General features: G+C 47.0%; 1 protein-coding gene across 2 annotated transcripts in view; it reads left to right on the top strand.

Annotated features, from left to right (window-relative positions):
• Positions 1-16,365, top strand: part of AIFM3 (apoptosis inducing factor mitochondria associated 3) — an 85,406-nt gene that overhangs the window by 34,587 nt on the left and 34,454 nt on the right. For both annotated transcript variants that reach the window (XM_054006666.1, XM_054006665.1), the window contains exons 5-10: positions 572-681; positions 1,332-1,376; positions 2,674-2,770; positions 4,568-4,680; positions 8,647-8,733; positions 13,806-13,897. In XM_054006666.1, the coding sequence (XP_053862641.1) occupies positions 572-681; positions 1,332-1,376; positions 2,674-2,770; positions 4,568-4,680; positions 8,647-8,733; positions 13,806-13,897 (544 nt within the window). The remainder of the gene's footprint in view (positions 1-571; positions 682-1,331; positions 1,377-2,673; positions 2,771-4,567; positions 4,681-8,646; positions 8,734-13,805; positions 13,898-16,365) is intronic.

Genomic DNA, 16,365 nt, shown 5'->3' with positions numbered 1-16,365 from the left:
ACTAGCATCGGGGGCTGAACCAACCACTGCCACCCCTGCAATAGGGGAGCACAAGGTCTATATAACAACCTTTTCACCCCCCAGCTCGGGTCCCGTGCCGTGCACTGGACTGCACAATTTAAAATCCAGTGAGCCCTGTCACAGTTCCTAAGCTAGCTGCACCTCTGATCCCTCCTGGTCTCTTCAAGGGCAGCCCTTTCTCAGGCCTCGAGCCATCACCTCTCTGGATGGACTCACACAGTTATCCCACTCTCAAACCAGGCCTTGGACTGCATCCCCCTGTGATCAACCCTGATCACCTCAGCAGGACTGACCTATCTTCAGCACTTGCAGTTCCATCCTCTCCAGGATCAATGACAGAGGCTAATCCAGTGGCCTCCAGATCTGAGAATATATGTTGACATGCTTCTGCACTGTCACTGAACCAGCATGAAGGGAGCCAACACCTGATCACTGGCCATCAGGAACGTTGCCAGGATGTTGCTGCACTAAGATCTCACCGGGATTGCTAGGAAATGGTAGGGAAGGGTCTATGGTGAAGTGTGACTCACTCCTGCCATGCCTTTTGCAGGGGTTTTATCCAAAGGAAGAGTGCGCTGTCCCTGGCATGGGGCTTGTTTCAGCATTGGCACTGGTGATATAGAGGACTTTCCTGGCTTGGACAGCTTACCCAAATTCCAGGTGAGATCTTTCAATCTGTAGAGAAAGAAATGACCATCAAGGGAGGAGGGGGTGGGGGAAGTGTTTTCCTTTCAGAGTGTAGAGCTGGGGTCTCCCAAGGGTAGGGGTGGTGGTGACTTCATGTGTCCCCACTCACTGCTCCCTCCACCTGACCCCCATGATTCCAGCTGACCCCTTTGCCCTGCACCCATCTGCAGGTGCCAGCCAGCTCCTGGGAAACTGAGCCTCCAGGGTAAGGAAAAAGGAGAGAGAAAGGGAGGGGGCACATACATGGGAAGGGCTTGTTACACAACGGCTGCTGCTGGTGAAGGGTGGTGGGGCAGGCAAAGAAGGAGGGGAGAAGGGCATCCAGGTGCCCCCCAGGACACAGTAGGGCTGAGAAGTCACTTAGGCCTGGGGGATAAGGACCCAGACAAACAGAGATGGTCACTCTGCTAAAGATCCCAGAAAGTCCCAGCCCCCTGGATGTAGGAGAGCTCCCCAGCTCTTACATGGGCCATGCAGAGAGTCCAGCGAGTGGGCAGTGTGGCTGAGTGGACAGAACCTGTTTTGCATTGACCTATGTTTAGTTCAGCAGTTAGCACAGAACCCTCCCTTTAAACCCAGAGACGCTAACTGCTCAACAAACTGCTGCTGTCTTCTCGCCCCAGGTGAAAATCGAGAAGGAGAAGGTGTACATCCGAGCGAGCAAACAGGTGAGGGGGAGAGATTCCATTGGCATCCAAACACAGGGACTGGGGACAGCAGCTTGCGGGAGGCAAGGGTGATTTGATCCTTTGGCCCTTTGGTTAGGTAAACAGATGTCCAAACAGGAAATAAATAGCCCTTCCACACTCCGGGGTCCACGTTACCGAGGTTATCTGCTGCCCCCTAGGGAGTACCACAAGGAATGCTCTAGGGTTGCTTTTAGAGACTGCTCAGGTATGCAAGAAAAATGATTAAAGGTCTAGAAAACATGAGCTATGAGGGAAGATTATAAAAATTGGGGTTGTTTAGTCTGGGGAAGAGAAGACTGAGAGGGGACACGATAACAGTTTTCAAGTACATGAAAGGTTGTTACAAGGAGGAAGGAGAAAAATTGTTCTCTTTAACTTCTGAAGATAGGGCAAGAATCAATGGGCTTAAATTGCAGAAAGGCAGATTAGGTTGGATATTAGGAAAAACTTCCCGTCAGGGTGGTTAAGCACTGGAATAAATTGCCTAGGGAGGTTGTGGAATCTCTATAATTGGAGATTTTTAAGAGCAGGTTAGATGAAATCGGTCAGGGATGGCCTAGATAATGCTTAGTCCTGCCTTGAGTGCGGGGGACTGGACTAGAAGACCTCTTGAGGTCCCTTCCAGTCTTATGATTCTATGCACAGTCTATCTATTCGGAGCCACGTTCTGATATCCACCCATATACATCTAAGGAGCTCCAGTGACTCAAAGATTTGGCCCAAAGTGGTCACTAATATCAGTTGTGGCTGCCAGCATGTGGACAGATGATTTGCTATGCAGTGTCCCATCTACCCAGGTTACACATGTGAATGTTGGGGTTTGATGAAAAGGGATCACACCTTCCCATCTCTGCCATCCTGTGCTGAGCTCTCCATTTGGCAATGTGGGGCTCCGTACACGGGGTGGTAGAAGTTACACTGAACTTTGCTTTGCTAGGACTTGCTGATGTATAGTTGTAAGGCTAAAGAACATTTAACCAGCACTGCCACAGCTTTGTTTGGTACCCAAAATTTCTGACCTGGATGAATTTGTGGCTGGTGGTGGATTTATTCTTCAACTGCCTTCTGGAAGTGGCATAGTGACATGTCTGGTGGAAAGGTTTGATAGTCCCATAGTGCTTTTGTTGGGTGTGGGTTTGGAATCCTCTTCAGGCAATCAGAGTGAAGCTTTCATCCAAACCGCTTTACAAAATAACTCATAGCTGTTCCCATTTGTACCTGGCAAAATTAAATCTTTGAACCGTTAATGACAATCATCTCCTTAATTGCTACGCAGGCTCTTCTGACGCAAAGAAGGACAAAGGTTATGGCAAAATGTATCTCCCTCAGCAACTACAATATCAGTAGCACCAACGTGCTGATCATCGGAGCAGGTATCGAGATGTGCCTGCTGACAGCAGCAGACCTCTGTCATTACAGTGGAGGATATAAAGAGAACAGTAAATAGTATATGTTAACTGATGTACACCCTTCATCTTCCTGGCCAGTCTGTAGATACATCCATCCCACTCCCAGTCTGGGTCCATAACTGTCCATTCTCCTAATGTGTATAGACCCACACATCAGATCCAGCAATACAGAACTATTAACTAAGATCAAGATCTGAGTATGCCACTACGCTAACCATTGGCCTGGGCTATGCAGCAAGTCAGACTAGATGAAAATCTACGACTCTATGTACAATGTCCCCATGCATCTAATTTATAGACATTTGCTCCCAAACTTTGTGGAAGCTCTTCCCCAACCTCCCACACTGGGTAAATAACTACTGCTCCCACTGCAAGTTTCTCAGGGTATTTCTTCACTGCACAGTTAGCCCAGTAAGTTATGTTCCTGGTCTGTATTGAGACCATACCCACCCTAGATCCAGAGCAATAGACGGACATGGGGAGGTCCTGTGTATAAGTAACCCCTAACTCCTGCACCTAATATGTTTTAATTATCCCACTCTGTGAATACAGTCATTTCCTCCTAAACTGTCACCAGACTCCCAGGCAGCTCTCTGTCTAATCACCATCCGAACTACCAGTTCCTTAGGCCTTGTCTACACTACGGGAGGAGTTCGATCTAAATTATGTAACTTCAGCTACATGAATAACGTAGCTGAAGTCGACATACTTAGATCTATTTACCACAGGGTCCACACTACGCGACATCAATGGGAGACGCTCTCCTGTCGACTCCCCTTGCACTTCTCATTTAGGTGGAGTACAGGAGTCAGTGGGAGAGCGATCAGCAGTTGATTTAGACCTGCTAAATCGACCGTCAATGCATCAATCGCCATGCCTTGGTAAGTGTAGACAAGGCCTTAGACACTCCCCCCCACCATGCTCCTTCTGACCCTGCTGGCCTGTCCTCCCCAATCTCTCTCCCAGCTGGTGTGTATTAAGTTTGGAATTACAGCTTTGTCTACAGTAAGAAAAATTTGCAAAACTTCCACCATTGCTCTGTCACCAGTTCAACTGCATTGGTTTACACAACCTAGTTTTTCCAAAAGATCTGCTCTAGTTCAAACAGGAATTAATTCAGGGAGGTCCAACTAGATGACCACAGTGCTACTGTCTGTCCTTGGAATCTATGGCTCTAGCGCAGATGGGTTACTGGCTGCAGTACTTACTTTAAGCACTGGGTCTTATACGCAGCTCAGAGTATGTTTAACCAGTTCAGTGCTTAAAACAGCCCCTTGACACTAGTGCTCTCAGTATAATTAGCACCAGCCAAGCTGAAATGATGATAGCAACAATGAGATCATTTTACAGAATTTCCCTAGTGTAGACATGCTTTAGTTCCAAATTTACCAGAGACAAATTGGAGGAGGGGTGGGAGTAGGAGGGGCCAGTTGCATTTGTGTTGGTACTTTGTGCTTTTCTTAAAATGTTTTTCATGGATGGAACAAAACTTTGCAGAATAGAAGACTCCACCAGTCTGTAGGCAGCAACAAACTTCCCTGCTGTTGCTTTTCTACAGAGGACAGGGAGACATGGTGGACGCTGCCTTTCCAATGATGGTTAGCATGGACTAGTCATTGCTTGCAAAGACACCATTATTGAAGGGCTAGATTCACAAAAAAAAGGTGTGAGAGATTATGGAGCCTCTACTGGATGGATGCTAAACTTTTCATTTGTTAAATAAAATACATATGTAGCAATTACTGGCCTTCTGTCTCTTAGGTGCTGCTGGATTAGTTTGTGCAGAGACCTTAAGACAGGAAGGTTTCTCCGACAGGATCGTCATGTGCACAATGGACAGACACTTACCCTATGACCGACCCAAGCTAAGTAAGGTTTGTATCATCCAGAATGTTTCATATTCTTACCGAACAGCTACTGGGCTCCCCTCTCAGAGTGTTTCTCTCACTGGACAGTGGGTGTCCCAGGTCACTAGAAACTTTGCCAGCTCGTCCTTTTATTGCACTGAGGCACTGTCGATAAACTTAATTCCAGGGACTTCTGGAGCTTGTCACCCTTTTAGTGTGTGTTTTCGGAGGCAAACCCGTGAACCCTCCTCTTGCCTCGTATAACATCATCTAAGGCCAGTAATGGATGGAGCCTGATGAAAGCTGGGGCCGAGATTTCCCAGTGTACATGCTTTATGTCAAGTTCATAAGTCCATAGCTAGGTATCTAAATAAGTGGCCTCATGTTCATAAGTACTGAGTAGCTCTCAGCTCCCATTAAAACCACAGAGCGCTACTAGCTACTCCGCACTTCTGCACAGTCAGGTGATCGAGGTCTCAGGTTACAGAACCTGCTTTAGAAAATCTTGGTCGGGAACCTTGTCCCAACATCATTAAATCTTCTTCTTCTTTCACGTGGCTGGTGTAGAGCAGCAACTACAAATTCACCTGACGTTGATCGAGCCAAATGGCTGTTTCAGGAGTTGCAGAATTTATTGCTGTGATGCATCTTTTACTAAATATACGGGCACCTTTTGTTCCATTTTGACCTCTTGTTTCTTCTTTTGCTTGAAGTTTCTTTTCTGCAAACAACTGAGGATATTAAATACAAAACCCTACGTTCAACCTTCAATCATAGTACTGCCCTGTCTGCATAAAAATGAGGAACTTGTAAATATTCCCAAAGCAAATCCATATACAGGGAGAATTGGGTTTAATCTCTATATTGTTACCTTTAATTCTTTCATATATTCTTAGGCAGAAATCTTTCGATGAAGTGAAGGTTGTAAGCATAATTTTTTTTTTTTAAATGACATTCACGGTACCAGATTTCTTTCACACAAAGTTAAAGTGGGCTAGTTAGTGATACACCCTTCCAGAACATGGAGGATGGGTAAATTTTAATCTCTGGAAAGCAGAAAATAAAGAGATAAGTGAAGAAAAATGTAAACCTCTGGAAACCAGAGAAAACAGAGTTAAAAATATCTCCCACCCTGACACAACCTTCACTCTGCTCCTCTGGAGCTGGCATTAGGCACTGGGACAAAATCTGACCTATCCCTAAAAACCTGCCACCCATCCAAACAGAAGCTCAGCTCACTCAGCGTATGGGGCTCTCCACCCCCCATACTCCCCGGTGCGTTCTTCAGGAGGTGAGGGCAGCCGTGTCACCCGCCTCTCGAGCTTACCTCGAGCAGGTCCTGAGGGAGGGTGCTCCCCGCCCACCCCACCCCCACGGGCCCTCTGGATCTTTTCATCGGGCCCCGGCTCCAGCTTCTGGCCTGGCCGGGGGGTGGGATCTTGGGGGCCGAAGAGCTGCAGCCAGGCTGTGGCTAGAGCCATCTGGGCAACAATGGGAAGCCACAGAGCCTCCATCTGCCCTGGATCGGGGAGTCCAGGGGGTGGGACACAGGCCAGGGACTGCTCTTGAGACCCCCCCCTCTGGGCAGGTGAAAGGTCCGCGGCTCCCCACAGCTGCCCAGGCTCCTGGGGCCGCTCTTACCCAGGCCAGGCTCCAGCTGGTCCCTTGCCCCCCCACCCCCCGCCCTGTTCCTGCACCCTTGCTTGTGGGCAGGGCCGCCCGCGGGGGGCAAGTGGGGCAATTTGCCCCGGGCCCCGCAGGGGCCCCACGAGCCTGGACCGGCGCTGGCATTTCGGCAGCGGGGGGCCCTTCAGTGATGCCAAAGACGCGGAGCGACTGAAGGGCACTCTGCCGCCGAAGACCCGGACCGCCACCGGGTGAATACAAGCGCCACAGCTCCCCCGCTTTGCCCCAGGCCCCCTGAATCCTCTGGGCGGCCCTGCTTGTGGGCACCAGAACTGGATACAGTATTTCAGCAGCAGTCACACCAGTGCCAAATACAGAGATAAAATAACCTCTCTGCTCCTACTCGAGATTCCCCTCTTTACGAATACCAAGATTACATTAGCTCTTGGCCACAGCGTCACACTGGGACTTCATGTTCAGCTGATTATCCACCACAACCCCCAAATCTGTTTCAGAATCACTGCTTCCCAGGATAGACTCCCCCATCCTGTACGTACAGCCGGCGTGCTTTGTTCCCAGGTCTATACATTAGCTGTATTACAATACATGTTGGTTGCTTAGGCCCAGTTTACCAGGCAGTCCAGATTCCTCTGTATCAGTGACCTGTCCTCTTCATTATTTACCCACTTTCCAATTTTTGTATCATCTGCAAACTTTATCAGTGATGCTTGTATGTTTTCTTCCAGGTTATTAATAAAGATGTTAAATAGCGTAGGGCCAAGAACTGATCCCTGCAGAACCTCATTAGAAACAGACCCACTCTGTGATGATTCCCCATTTACAATTACATTTTGAGACCTATGTTAGCCAGTTTTTAATTCATTTAATATGTGCCCTTTAATTTTATATTGTTCTAATCTTTTAATCAAAATGTTGTGCAGGAACAAATCAAATAGACTCATAGACTTTAAGGTTAGAAGGGACCATCATGATCATCTAGTCTGACCTCCTGCACGTCACAGGCCACAGAACCTCACCCACCCACTCCTGTAATAGATCTCTCACCTCTGGCTGAGTGACTGAAGTCCTCACACCATGGTTTAAAGACTTCAAGTTACGGAGAATTCATTATTTACACTAGTTTAAGCCTGCAAGTGACCCATGCCCTATGCTGCAGAGGAAGGCGAAAACCCCCCAGGGTCCCTGCCAATCTGGCCTGAGGGGAAATTCCTTCCAGACCCCAAATATGGTGATCAGTTAGACCCTGAGCATATGGGCAAGACTCACCAGCCAGACACCTGGGAAAGAATTCTCTGTAGTAACTCAGAACCCGCACCATCTAGTGTCCCGTCTCCAGCAATTGGGGAGTTTTGCTACTGGCAGTCGCCAATGGGCCACATGTCAATAAGTTTCTATGGCATTCTTGTGGTTGAACATCTGCTGATGTTCCTAACTTAAAATATCTAAAGCTGGTATAAACTAGCATTTTGCTGTCAACTCTCAGCAATTTAGCAACATTTACTTAGAACATCACTTTATCTCATGACATCTTGTAATACAAGGTCATGTATAGGTTAGTTACTTGTGTCCAGATCTCAAGCCTTTGGCCTCAGTTAGTTTGTAAGTTATTGCCTTACGGGCTTGGGACATGTAAGCTTTTGTGTTACTGCCTTAATTCATACTTATTCCTTTCCTATGTGTATATATGTTTGTAACACTGGCTACAAATTGACTACAACCCAGTGAAATTACTAGGCATCAGGTTTAATACAAAGGAGAGGAAATACTCTTTCTCGCAATGCACAATTTATCTGTGGAACTCATTGCCAGGGGATGTTGTGAAGGTCAAAAGTATAACTAAGTTCAAAAAAGAACTAGATAAGGGCTTGTGTTTTGACTCTTTCTGGGACATTTGCTCCTAAATAAGTTGGGTGCTTTTGAAAATTCTGCAGTGATCAGTGGCTAACTGATCCTCTTTCCCAAAGTAACCATTTTCTTGGCCCCTTTGTCTGTCTCTGTGCTCTTCCATGCTATGTCTTTTGAACTTCCACTTTACAGCTATTCAAAAGCCTTCCCTTCCTGTCTTTCTTAGTAGGTCAATTCTTGTACTGCAGTGTGAGTTAATATAAAAGGAATTAAGGCCCAATACCAAGTCCATTCAAGTCAATGGAGATCCTTCCCTTAGCCGTGGTCACCTGCAGAGATTTCCTGTGTACCAGGTTACTGCAAGGACAGATTTCAGGCTATCACTGAAAAGCACTGGGAAAACGGCTCTTACACATGTGTAAATGCTGTAACTGGGAATTCACACACGTCTCTCACACTGTGAACTGTGTAATTGACAGCAAAATTGCTTCTTTGTTGCAGTCAATGGATTCCCACTTAGATCAGATCACCTTGCGCCCTAAGGAATTCTTCCGTACAAATGACATTGAGGTCCTGACTGAAACACAGGTAAGGAGAACAAGATTTGCATGGTGCAGTCATACAGAATAGCACGCAGTGTATATCTTGGGAGTTCTGTATCGAACACAGAGACTGTGTGTGGCTAGAAAAAGCAAACGCTAGCTTTGCTAGCTGGCACTGTCAAATTGCTTCTACAGAAATATTACCAAAAGCTGCATCAAAGCCCTCACTTCATAACAAGATCCCAGCGGGATGTCGCTATTCAAAGCTGCCATTAGCTTGGCTAGCAAATAGCTACAAGATGGACGCTCACTGCGGCTGTTCTCACACTGAACATGCTCAGTGGAACCCCAGTTCCTCTGGCCCACATTTAAATGCCTAACTCCTGTTGAGAGGTGGGGCTTAGGCCCCACCCCTCTTCTTGGCATTTCCTATTAGCTGGTTTATGCGGCTGTCTGCTCAGCATGCTGGCTTTTGTAGCTCCCATTCTTAGCACCCAACTCTCCCTGTGCATTGTGGACTCTGACAGCTGGCCTAACTCGCTTTAATTTAGCAGCGATTGTTCAAAAGCATCTCTCTCCTGACCACACCGGGCTCTTTTCACTACCTCAGGTGACCTTTAGGGATTTAAGGAAGGGCAACTAAAATGATGCAAGGTCTGCACAGATGGAGAGAAATTAAGACAACTGACAGCAAGACTTGGAAGATCCAATACTGGGGGCGGGGGGAATCCATTAAAACTAAAGAAGTAAAAGCACTTTGTGGAAAAAGCGAATGCAGCTACTGTCCAAAAGGAGAGGGTAGGGGATTAGTGGAAAAGTCTTTCTAGACTCAGCAAAGAGTTGCCACTTCCTTTAAGTAAAACGTATCCGATTAATTGAATTAACGGGTTTTAACGAGATGACAGATGATACACATCTTGATTAAACAAACGAATGGGGAGTGTATTGAGATAGAAAACTCAGCAATAAAATAGATAGGGAACATGGGAGATACCTAGCTGTAGAACTGCAAGCTTCTGCAGCAGCCAAGTTTGAAATCTCAGGTAGAAGCCAGGAGAACAGATCTCAAGAGCCTTTGAAAGAAAACAACCTGTGGGAGCCTGAAAGGCATGTACTTGCTATTTTATTACACCAGTCTGGCAGCCGAGCCAGCTCTTGTTTCTCACTAGTGGAGACAGGAGCCTAGAAATAAAATGTTTATACGTGAATGGTCCCAGCTAAAACCATGGCAAAAATACCAAACTGACCCCTGAGCTACAACACGTTCATAGATCCCTAGGCCAGAAGGGACCAATCTACATAACACAAGCCAGAGAACTGCCCCAAAATAACTCCTAGAGCAGATCACTCAGGAAAAAAAATCCAACCTTGATTTAAAAATTATCAGTGATGGAAAAGCCACCATGACCCTTGGTGAATGGTTCCAGTGGTTAATTACTCTCATCGTTAAAAATGTACCCCTTATTTCCAGTCTGAATTTGTCTAGCTTCAGCTTCCAGCTATTGGATTGTGTTATGCTTTTCTCTGCTAGAGTGAAGACCCCATTGTTAAATATTTGTTCCCCATGTAGATACTGATAGACTGTAACCAAATCACCCCTTAACTCCCTCTTTGTTACGCTGAATAGAATGAACTCTTTGAATATATCACTATAAGGCAGGATTTCTAACCCTTTAATCATTCTTGTGGCTCTTCTCTGACCCCCTCTCCAATTTATCAACCTCCTTCTTGAATTGTGGCCACCAATACTGGACAGAGTGTTCCAGCAGTGGTCTCACCAGTGCCAAATATCTCTTCTCCTACTTGTGAGTCCCCGGTTCATGATCTCAGATCGCATTAGCTCTTTTGGCCACAACACCGCACTGGGAGCTCATGTTCAGTTGATTATCCACCATGACCCCCAAGTCTCTTTCAGAGTCACTGCCTCCCAGGATAGAGTCCCCCATCTTGCCAAACAGCTGATGGGTGGGTGGCTGGTGGGTGCTGAGCACCCATGATTTTTTTTTCTGTGGGTGCTCCATTCCTGGAGCACCTACGGAGTCAACGCCTATGCTGCTATTAACCCTCACATATATGTCCCCCTTCTCCTCCATGGAGTGCAGCCCTGGCCCATGGAGCTGCCATAAAAGGAGGGGAGTCCAGGGTGTGATCCCTGTGGATGGAGGGGCACTGATGTGGTCTTTACCTCCCCCAGCTCACCGTTACTGGGAGAAGGAGAATTTCATCCCGGCTGGCAGTTCTATTCTGGAGCTGTCTGTGGTCCTTTAAGGATTCCTACACAGCTGCCAAGACCTGCCCTGGACTTCCCAGGCTTGGAGAGGCTTTCTGCAACATGCTCCTCATGGGCCCAGGGGTGGGAGGCTGCCGAATAGGCAGGGGGATTACACAGCTTTGAAGCCACTGCACAGGGCCCCTTCGGCAGAGTCCTTGTTCTCCGCTCAGGATGCAGATAGTACTCCACAGCCAGACTCGGGCTGAGCCGCAGAGCAATATACTGCCCGGAGTCCACTGGGGCAAGATCTGCCCATGAGTCTAGAATTGTCTCCAAAAAGCAATCCAACGTGCTGGCAGAACATGTTCTCTCCAAACTAGATTGTCTGTTGCTCATGGCTGTCATCTTACAGGAGTTAGGTGCTGAGCACTGCCACTCCATGCATTGCACTAGGAATTACCCAGCACCTCGAGGAATTGGACCCTGACTTAGACTCTTCCACTCAAGGCTGGTTGTATTATTTTACCAAGGATACCAGTCAGACCTACAGGGACCCAACTGCCTTCTTTTATCAGCCAGTTTCTCAGGTTCTCCTAAATTGCTGGTGGTTTTTCCAGAGTCAGTGTCAGCGATACAATAAAGCCATTAACTATTGTCTTAATACACTTGGAGGCAACTTATCCTGACTCTCATACATCTAGATTTTCTAATCTTTGCCTTGCTTGCTTTTTGTCAAGTTATTTTTACAGACTCCATCTTCCTACCTGTTCATGTTTCCTTTCTCGGCCCCTTTGCTGGCCACCGTAGTATGGTCAGCGAGTGACGCAGCGCTGCTGAGTGCCGGGGTGCTGATAGGCCCACGAGGTGCTTGGACAGCTCGTACCCCATGGCACTGGGTAGAAGAGACAAAACAGGGAAACCAAACTGTATGTTGGGCATAAACCTGGGCCAGGAACTTTATTATTCTATTTATGTGTATTACGGCAGCATGCCGAGGCCCCAGCCCCGGATCGGGGTTGCATTGTTCTAGGCGTTGTATACACAAGTATAAAAGACAGATAATCACTACCCCAGATGGCTCACCTCTAACACCGGACCCATTGCTTTTTCCTTGTATTAATTCTCACCATGTTGGGATCCTGTTCTTCACTTCCGGCTGTTTAATGTGAGGTCAGTAGCTTATAAAGTTACCACCAACCACAGTGTAATTAAGGATGCAGCCCTGACTTTACTTTTATCACAAAAACCTGGTTGCATGACCCTGCAGGACAGGTGCTGGCTTAGCTGCCATTTGATCAAAGTCAATGTGGCTCGTGCTAAGGAACAACTGACCAAGGGTCGGGATGGATTCTCCATCACTGACTGTTTTAAAATCAAGACTGGCTGTTTTGCTAAAAGACCCACGCTAGGAATTATTTGGGGGCAGTTCTCTGGCGTTTGTTCTGCAGGGGTCAGACTAATGATCACCCTGGTCCCTTCATGGCCCTGGTGTCTATGAAACTAGAAGGGGCGTTCAAGGAAGTGGTGCTGCTGTGCCACTTCCATCTGCTGCCTCAAATGCAGATTTCCTGCTGCATTGGGTGTGTGTGTGTCTGTGTGTGTGTGTCTGTGTGTCTGTGTGTGTGTGTCTGTGTCCTGAGATGGGGTTAAGGCAGGACTAGTGTTACAGCAGAAGTTGCCCTACTGCACCAGGTTCCTGTCTGTGGTCACACTGGAATTGTCAAGGTTCTTTGCTCTTGGTATCTTTCACGTGCACACAGATGATCATGATGATTCTTGCAGGACAGTTCAGGATTTAATGGCTTGGCTGCTGTGGGAGAGGCCTAGGGTGAAGACCCCGGCTCGTGAGAACCGATCCAAACCAAAACCAATGAGGCTACTAGTCCCAGCTGGGCTGGGCAAAGACAGGACTTCTTCTTCCCCTGAATGTCTGCTCTCAGGGAGGAGTCAGACCCACTTCTGGCTACTGTCCCTGGCAGAAGTGAGGGTGGCAATCCTGCAACCCCCCTACAACAGCTTTGTGACCCCCCCACCCATGTCTCCCTTTTGGATCAGGACCCCCACAATTACAACACCATGAAATTTCAGATGTAAACATCTGAAAATGTGAGATTGACTAATTTAAATACTCCGTGACCGTGAAATTGACCAAAATGGACCATGAATTTGGTAGGGCCCTAAAATGGTAAAGAGCCTATTGTGAGTGCCTTCTCAGTGCACTAATCAATACTACAGACAGCTCTAGGCACATGCCTTTAGCCTAGGGTGACCAGACAGCACGTGTGAAAAATCAGGACGGGGGTGGGGGGCTAAATAGGAGCCTATCTAAGAAAAGGGCCCAAATATCAGGACTGTCCCTATCAAATCGGGACATCTGGTCACCCTACTTTAGCCACAGAAAATTGGTACACTTAAATAAGGGTGGTAATTTCCTCAAACTGTTGGATAGGGAATGATAGGTTGTCACAGACATAGCCACCGATGTCTATGAAAATTGAACATTGAACGACACGTAGCGCTGAAACAAGTGCCCATTTTATAGCTGCCCCATTCAAAATGGGCCCACGACTGGCATAACAAGTAGTGCTGCAGGCAAGTCGGTCTGAGCTGCCTGGAGACTCTTGTCCAGAACTCCTCCAGTCTCCGCCTCCTTTGCTTTCACCAGTACTAATCGCGCCCTGACTTTTTTGAGCAACAAACTCATTCACGATGAAAACCAAATGAATGAATTGGTTGCATGAGCTAATGCAATGTGATCCATGGAAAACTCAGCCCAGAGCAGCAGGCGAGGCTGCCAGCGTGCTCTGAGATGAGACCAGCCCTTTGCCCACTTGGAGCTAAACTCTTTGGTATCTCAATAAGCGTCTCCGATTTTGCCCCGTAACGTTATTTAGAACTGATTGCAGGTTGCGGCTGTGGACATCAAGAACAAGATAGCTGTGTTCAAGGATGGATTTAAGATGGACTATAACAAACTGCTGATAGCAACTGGAAACACGTAAGCTACGAACAAACGTAATCCACACCAAGACAAATTCTACTCTTATGAGAACATAAGGAGCTTGTGCCTAGGGATAAAGGCCTAGACTCACAAAGGTACTTGGGCATCAAACCTCCAAATGTAGGGCCTAAATCCCACTTTTCATCTCCATTGTGACCCACAAAACTCCTACTAAACCTTGTAGGTGCCTCAACTCACGAGGCACCTACATTTTTTCCAGTAAAAAAAAAATTATCTTGATCCATATTTCTGCCTCTGGGCAGGCACAAGCTGCCTCCCTCTAGGTGTTTTGAGACCTATCTCCCACCTGAGCCCAAGAGCAATTCGTTAACTGGGGGCAGATAAGCATTTAGCCCCCTTATCTGTGTGCAGGCCCGGTCAGGTAGGTGTGCTCAGAGCACAACAGCCAGTGAGAGGGGCAGGAAAGGAGGATCTCCCCAACTCTTAGCCCAGTGATTAGGGCATTCACCTGGGATGTGAGACCCCCCAGCTCAAGTCTCCCCCCAGCCTGATGAGAAGGAATTTGAACAGGGATCTGCCACCTCTCAGGTGTGTGCTCCAACCACTGGCCTAAGGGCTATTTTCTTGTGGGGCTCCCAAACTCTCTCCTGTTGAAGCTGTGCCACTGGATAAACCATTAAAGAAACACTGGTGCACGGAGACTGGATCCTGGGTGATGTACTAGCTATCAGGAGAGTGAGTCTGTCTGTCTGTCTCTCTCTGGCGTCTCCCTCTTCCCAAAATTTGCCTGAGGCAGCTAACTCGAAAGAGGGTTTACAGCTGAGAATCACTAGCTTCCCAGCCGCTCCGACTCCGACATCTATCTCCGGGAAAGGGGCGGGGCTTAGAACACCTCTCTGGTTGGCATCTCCCATTGGCTAACTTAGGCAACGCCCTGCCTAGCATGTTGGCTTTTGTGAACCGCAGTCTAAGGCACCTGTCTCTCCCCATTCAAAGATAGCCTGGGAGCCTAACTCAGACTTTGATTTTCTAGGCACCTCAAAATACCTTTGTGAATCTAGGTCAAGCAACCGAACATGGGAACTGACGTAACCATTTGAATGGGGAATTTTTGTTTGCAAGAATGTTTGCGAAAAAAGAAAGTGGGATTGTGTGGATCTATGAATCCTGATCTGAATATGACTAGCCAGTCAGGCTGGAAAGGTTGGTGCCGCCAAACCTGAAAACTGTGTTTTGGAGCAATCCAACCAGGATGCAAAACCAATATCATGTTAGGCAGCAGGAGTTGCTAACTGTGCATAGTGACTACCAAAGTCCTAATTGATGACCAATGCACAGGTTAAAATATTGTTACAGAAACTATTTATGAATTATGAATAAATGTGTGTAACCAAAGTATCAGTGGGTAAATCATGAGCAGAGGGGGCAGGGGTTCAAATACATCTCCCATTGGCTAGCTTAGGTGGCTCCCTGCTTTAAGTGCCCTAACCATAGGGCTAAAAGTTATGAGAGAGAAGTCCTCCCCCTGCTCCTCCCCCCTCAGTCTGTTTTGGGTGAACTCACCCAAACCAATAAGCAGTTTCAGAGCATGCAACACAGGTAGCCAAATGCCTGTCTCTGCCTGGTTTGTGAATGTGCAAGGGCAAAATGCAACTGGCTCCCACTCGGAGCCATGTTGTTGAAACAATGCGCCACCTAGGCCATAGCTGCTTGCATCTATACTGACCATTGTGGGTTTGTTCACATCATACTACTTGAGAACTAGAGCTGTTAAGATCACTTCTTTTACCCTTTGAAGGCTATTTCTTGATTTGTCCCCCATAGCCATGATGTGTTGGACTTTAACAGTTCATTCAGTAGTTTTATCACTGTAGAAATCTTGTAGGTATCGAACAAGATATTTACCATCCCCAGTACGGGACTCAGTTCTGCTATATTTGTTGGTGTGTTCAATTCTCAAATTGCTTTTATTTTGTAAGGGCTTGGACTGATTCCGTTGCTGTTTAATATTTGTCCCAAAAAACTCGATTTGGGGTAGGCGGAAAACACACTTTTCTTTGTTTAGCTTCAGTCTGGACGGACTGATTATGCTTGAACATCACTGAAGGTTTTGTTGTGGTCTTCCTTCAAAGTCCCATATATCAAAATATAATCCATGAAAACTACAACTCCATTTGTTCATTAACAGTTCTGCCATTTGTCTTTGGAAAATTTCAGATGCACTGGAAATCCCAAAGGGTAGTCTTCAAAAGCAAAATCTCCCAAAGGGTGTGATAAATTGAGTCAATTTACAACTCTTTGGCTAAAGGAAGTTTGCCAGAATCTGCTTGAGGCATCCAGCTTGGAGAAGACTAGCTCCTTTTGCTTTGGGGAGGAAGTCATCCAGTATTGGGAGGATATATTTTTCTTTCACAACTGCTTCATTAAGTCTTTAGGGGCCACACAGATTCATATGTTTCCATTATTCTTTATAACCAATATCACTGGGGCACGCCATGCTGTTG

This window comes from Malaclemys terrapin, chromosome 16 (genome assembly GCF_027887155.1).
Source record: "Malaclemys terrapin pileata isolate rMalTer1 chromosome 16, rMalTer1.hap1, whole genome shotgun sequence".
Taxonomy (NCBI): domain Eukaryota; kingdom Metazoa; phylum Chordata; order Testudines; family Emydidae; genus Malaclemys; species Malaclemys terrapin.
Note: the sequence above shows the minus strand (reverse complement) of the source record. Positions and strands in the feature narration are given on the sequence as shown.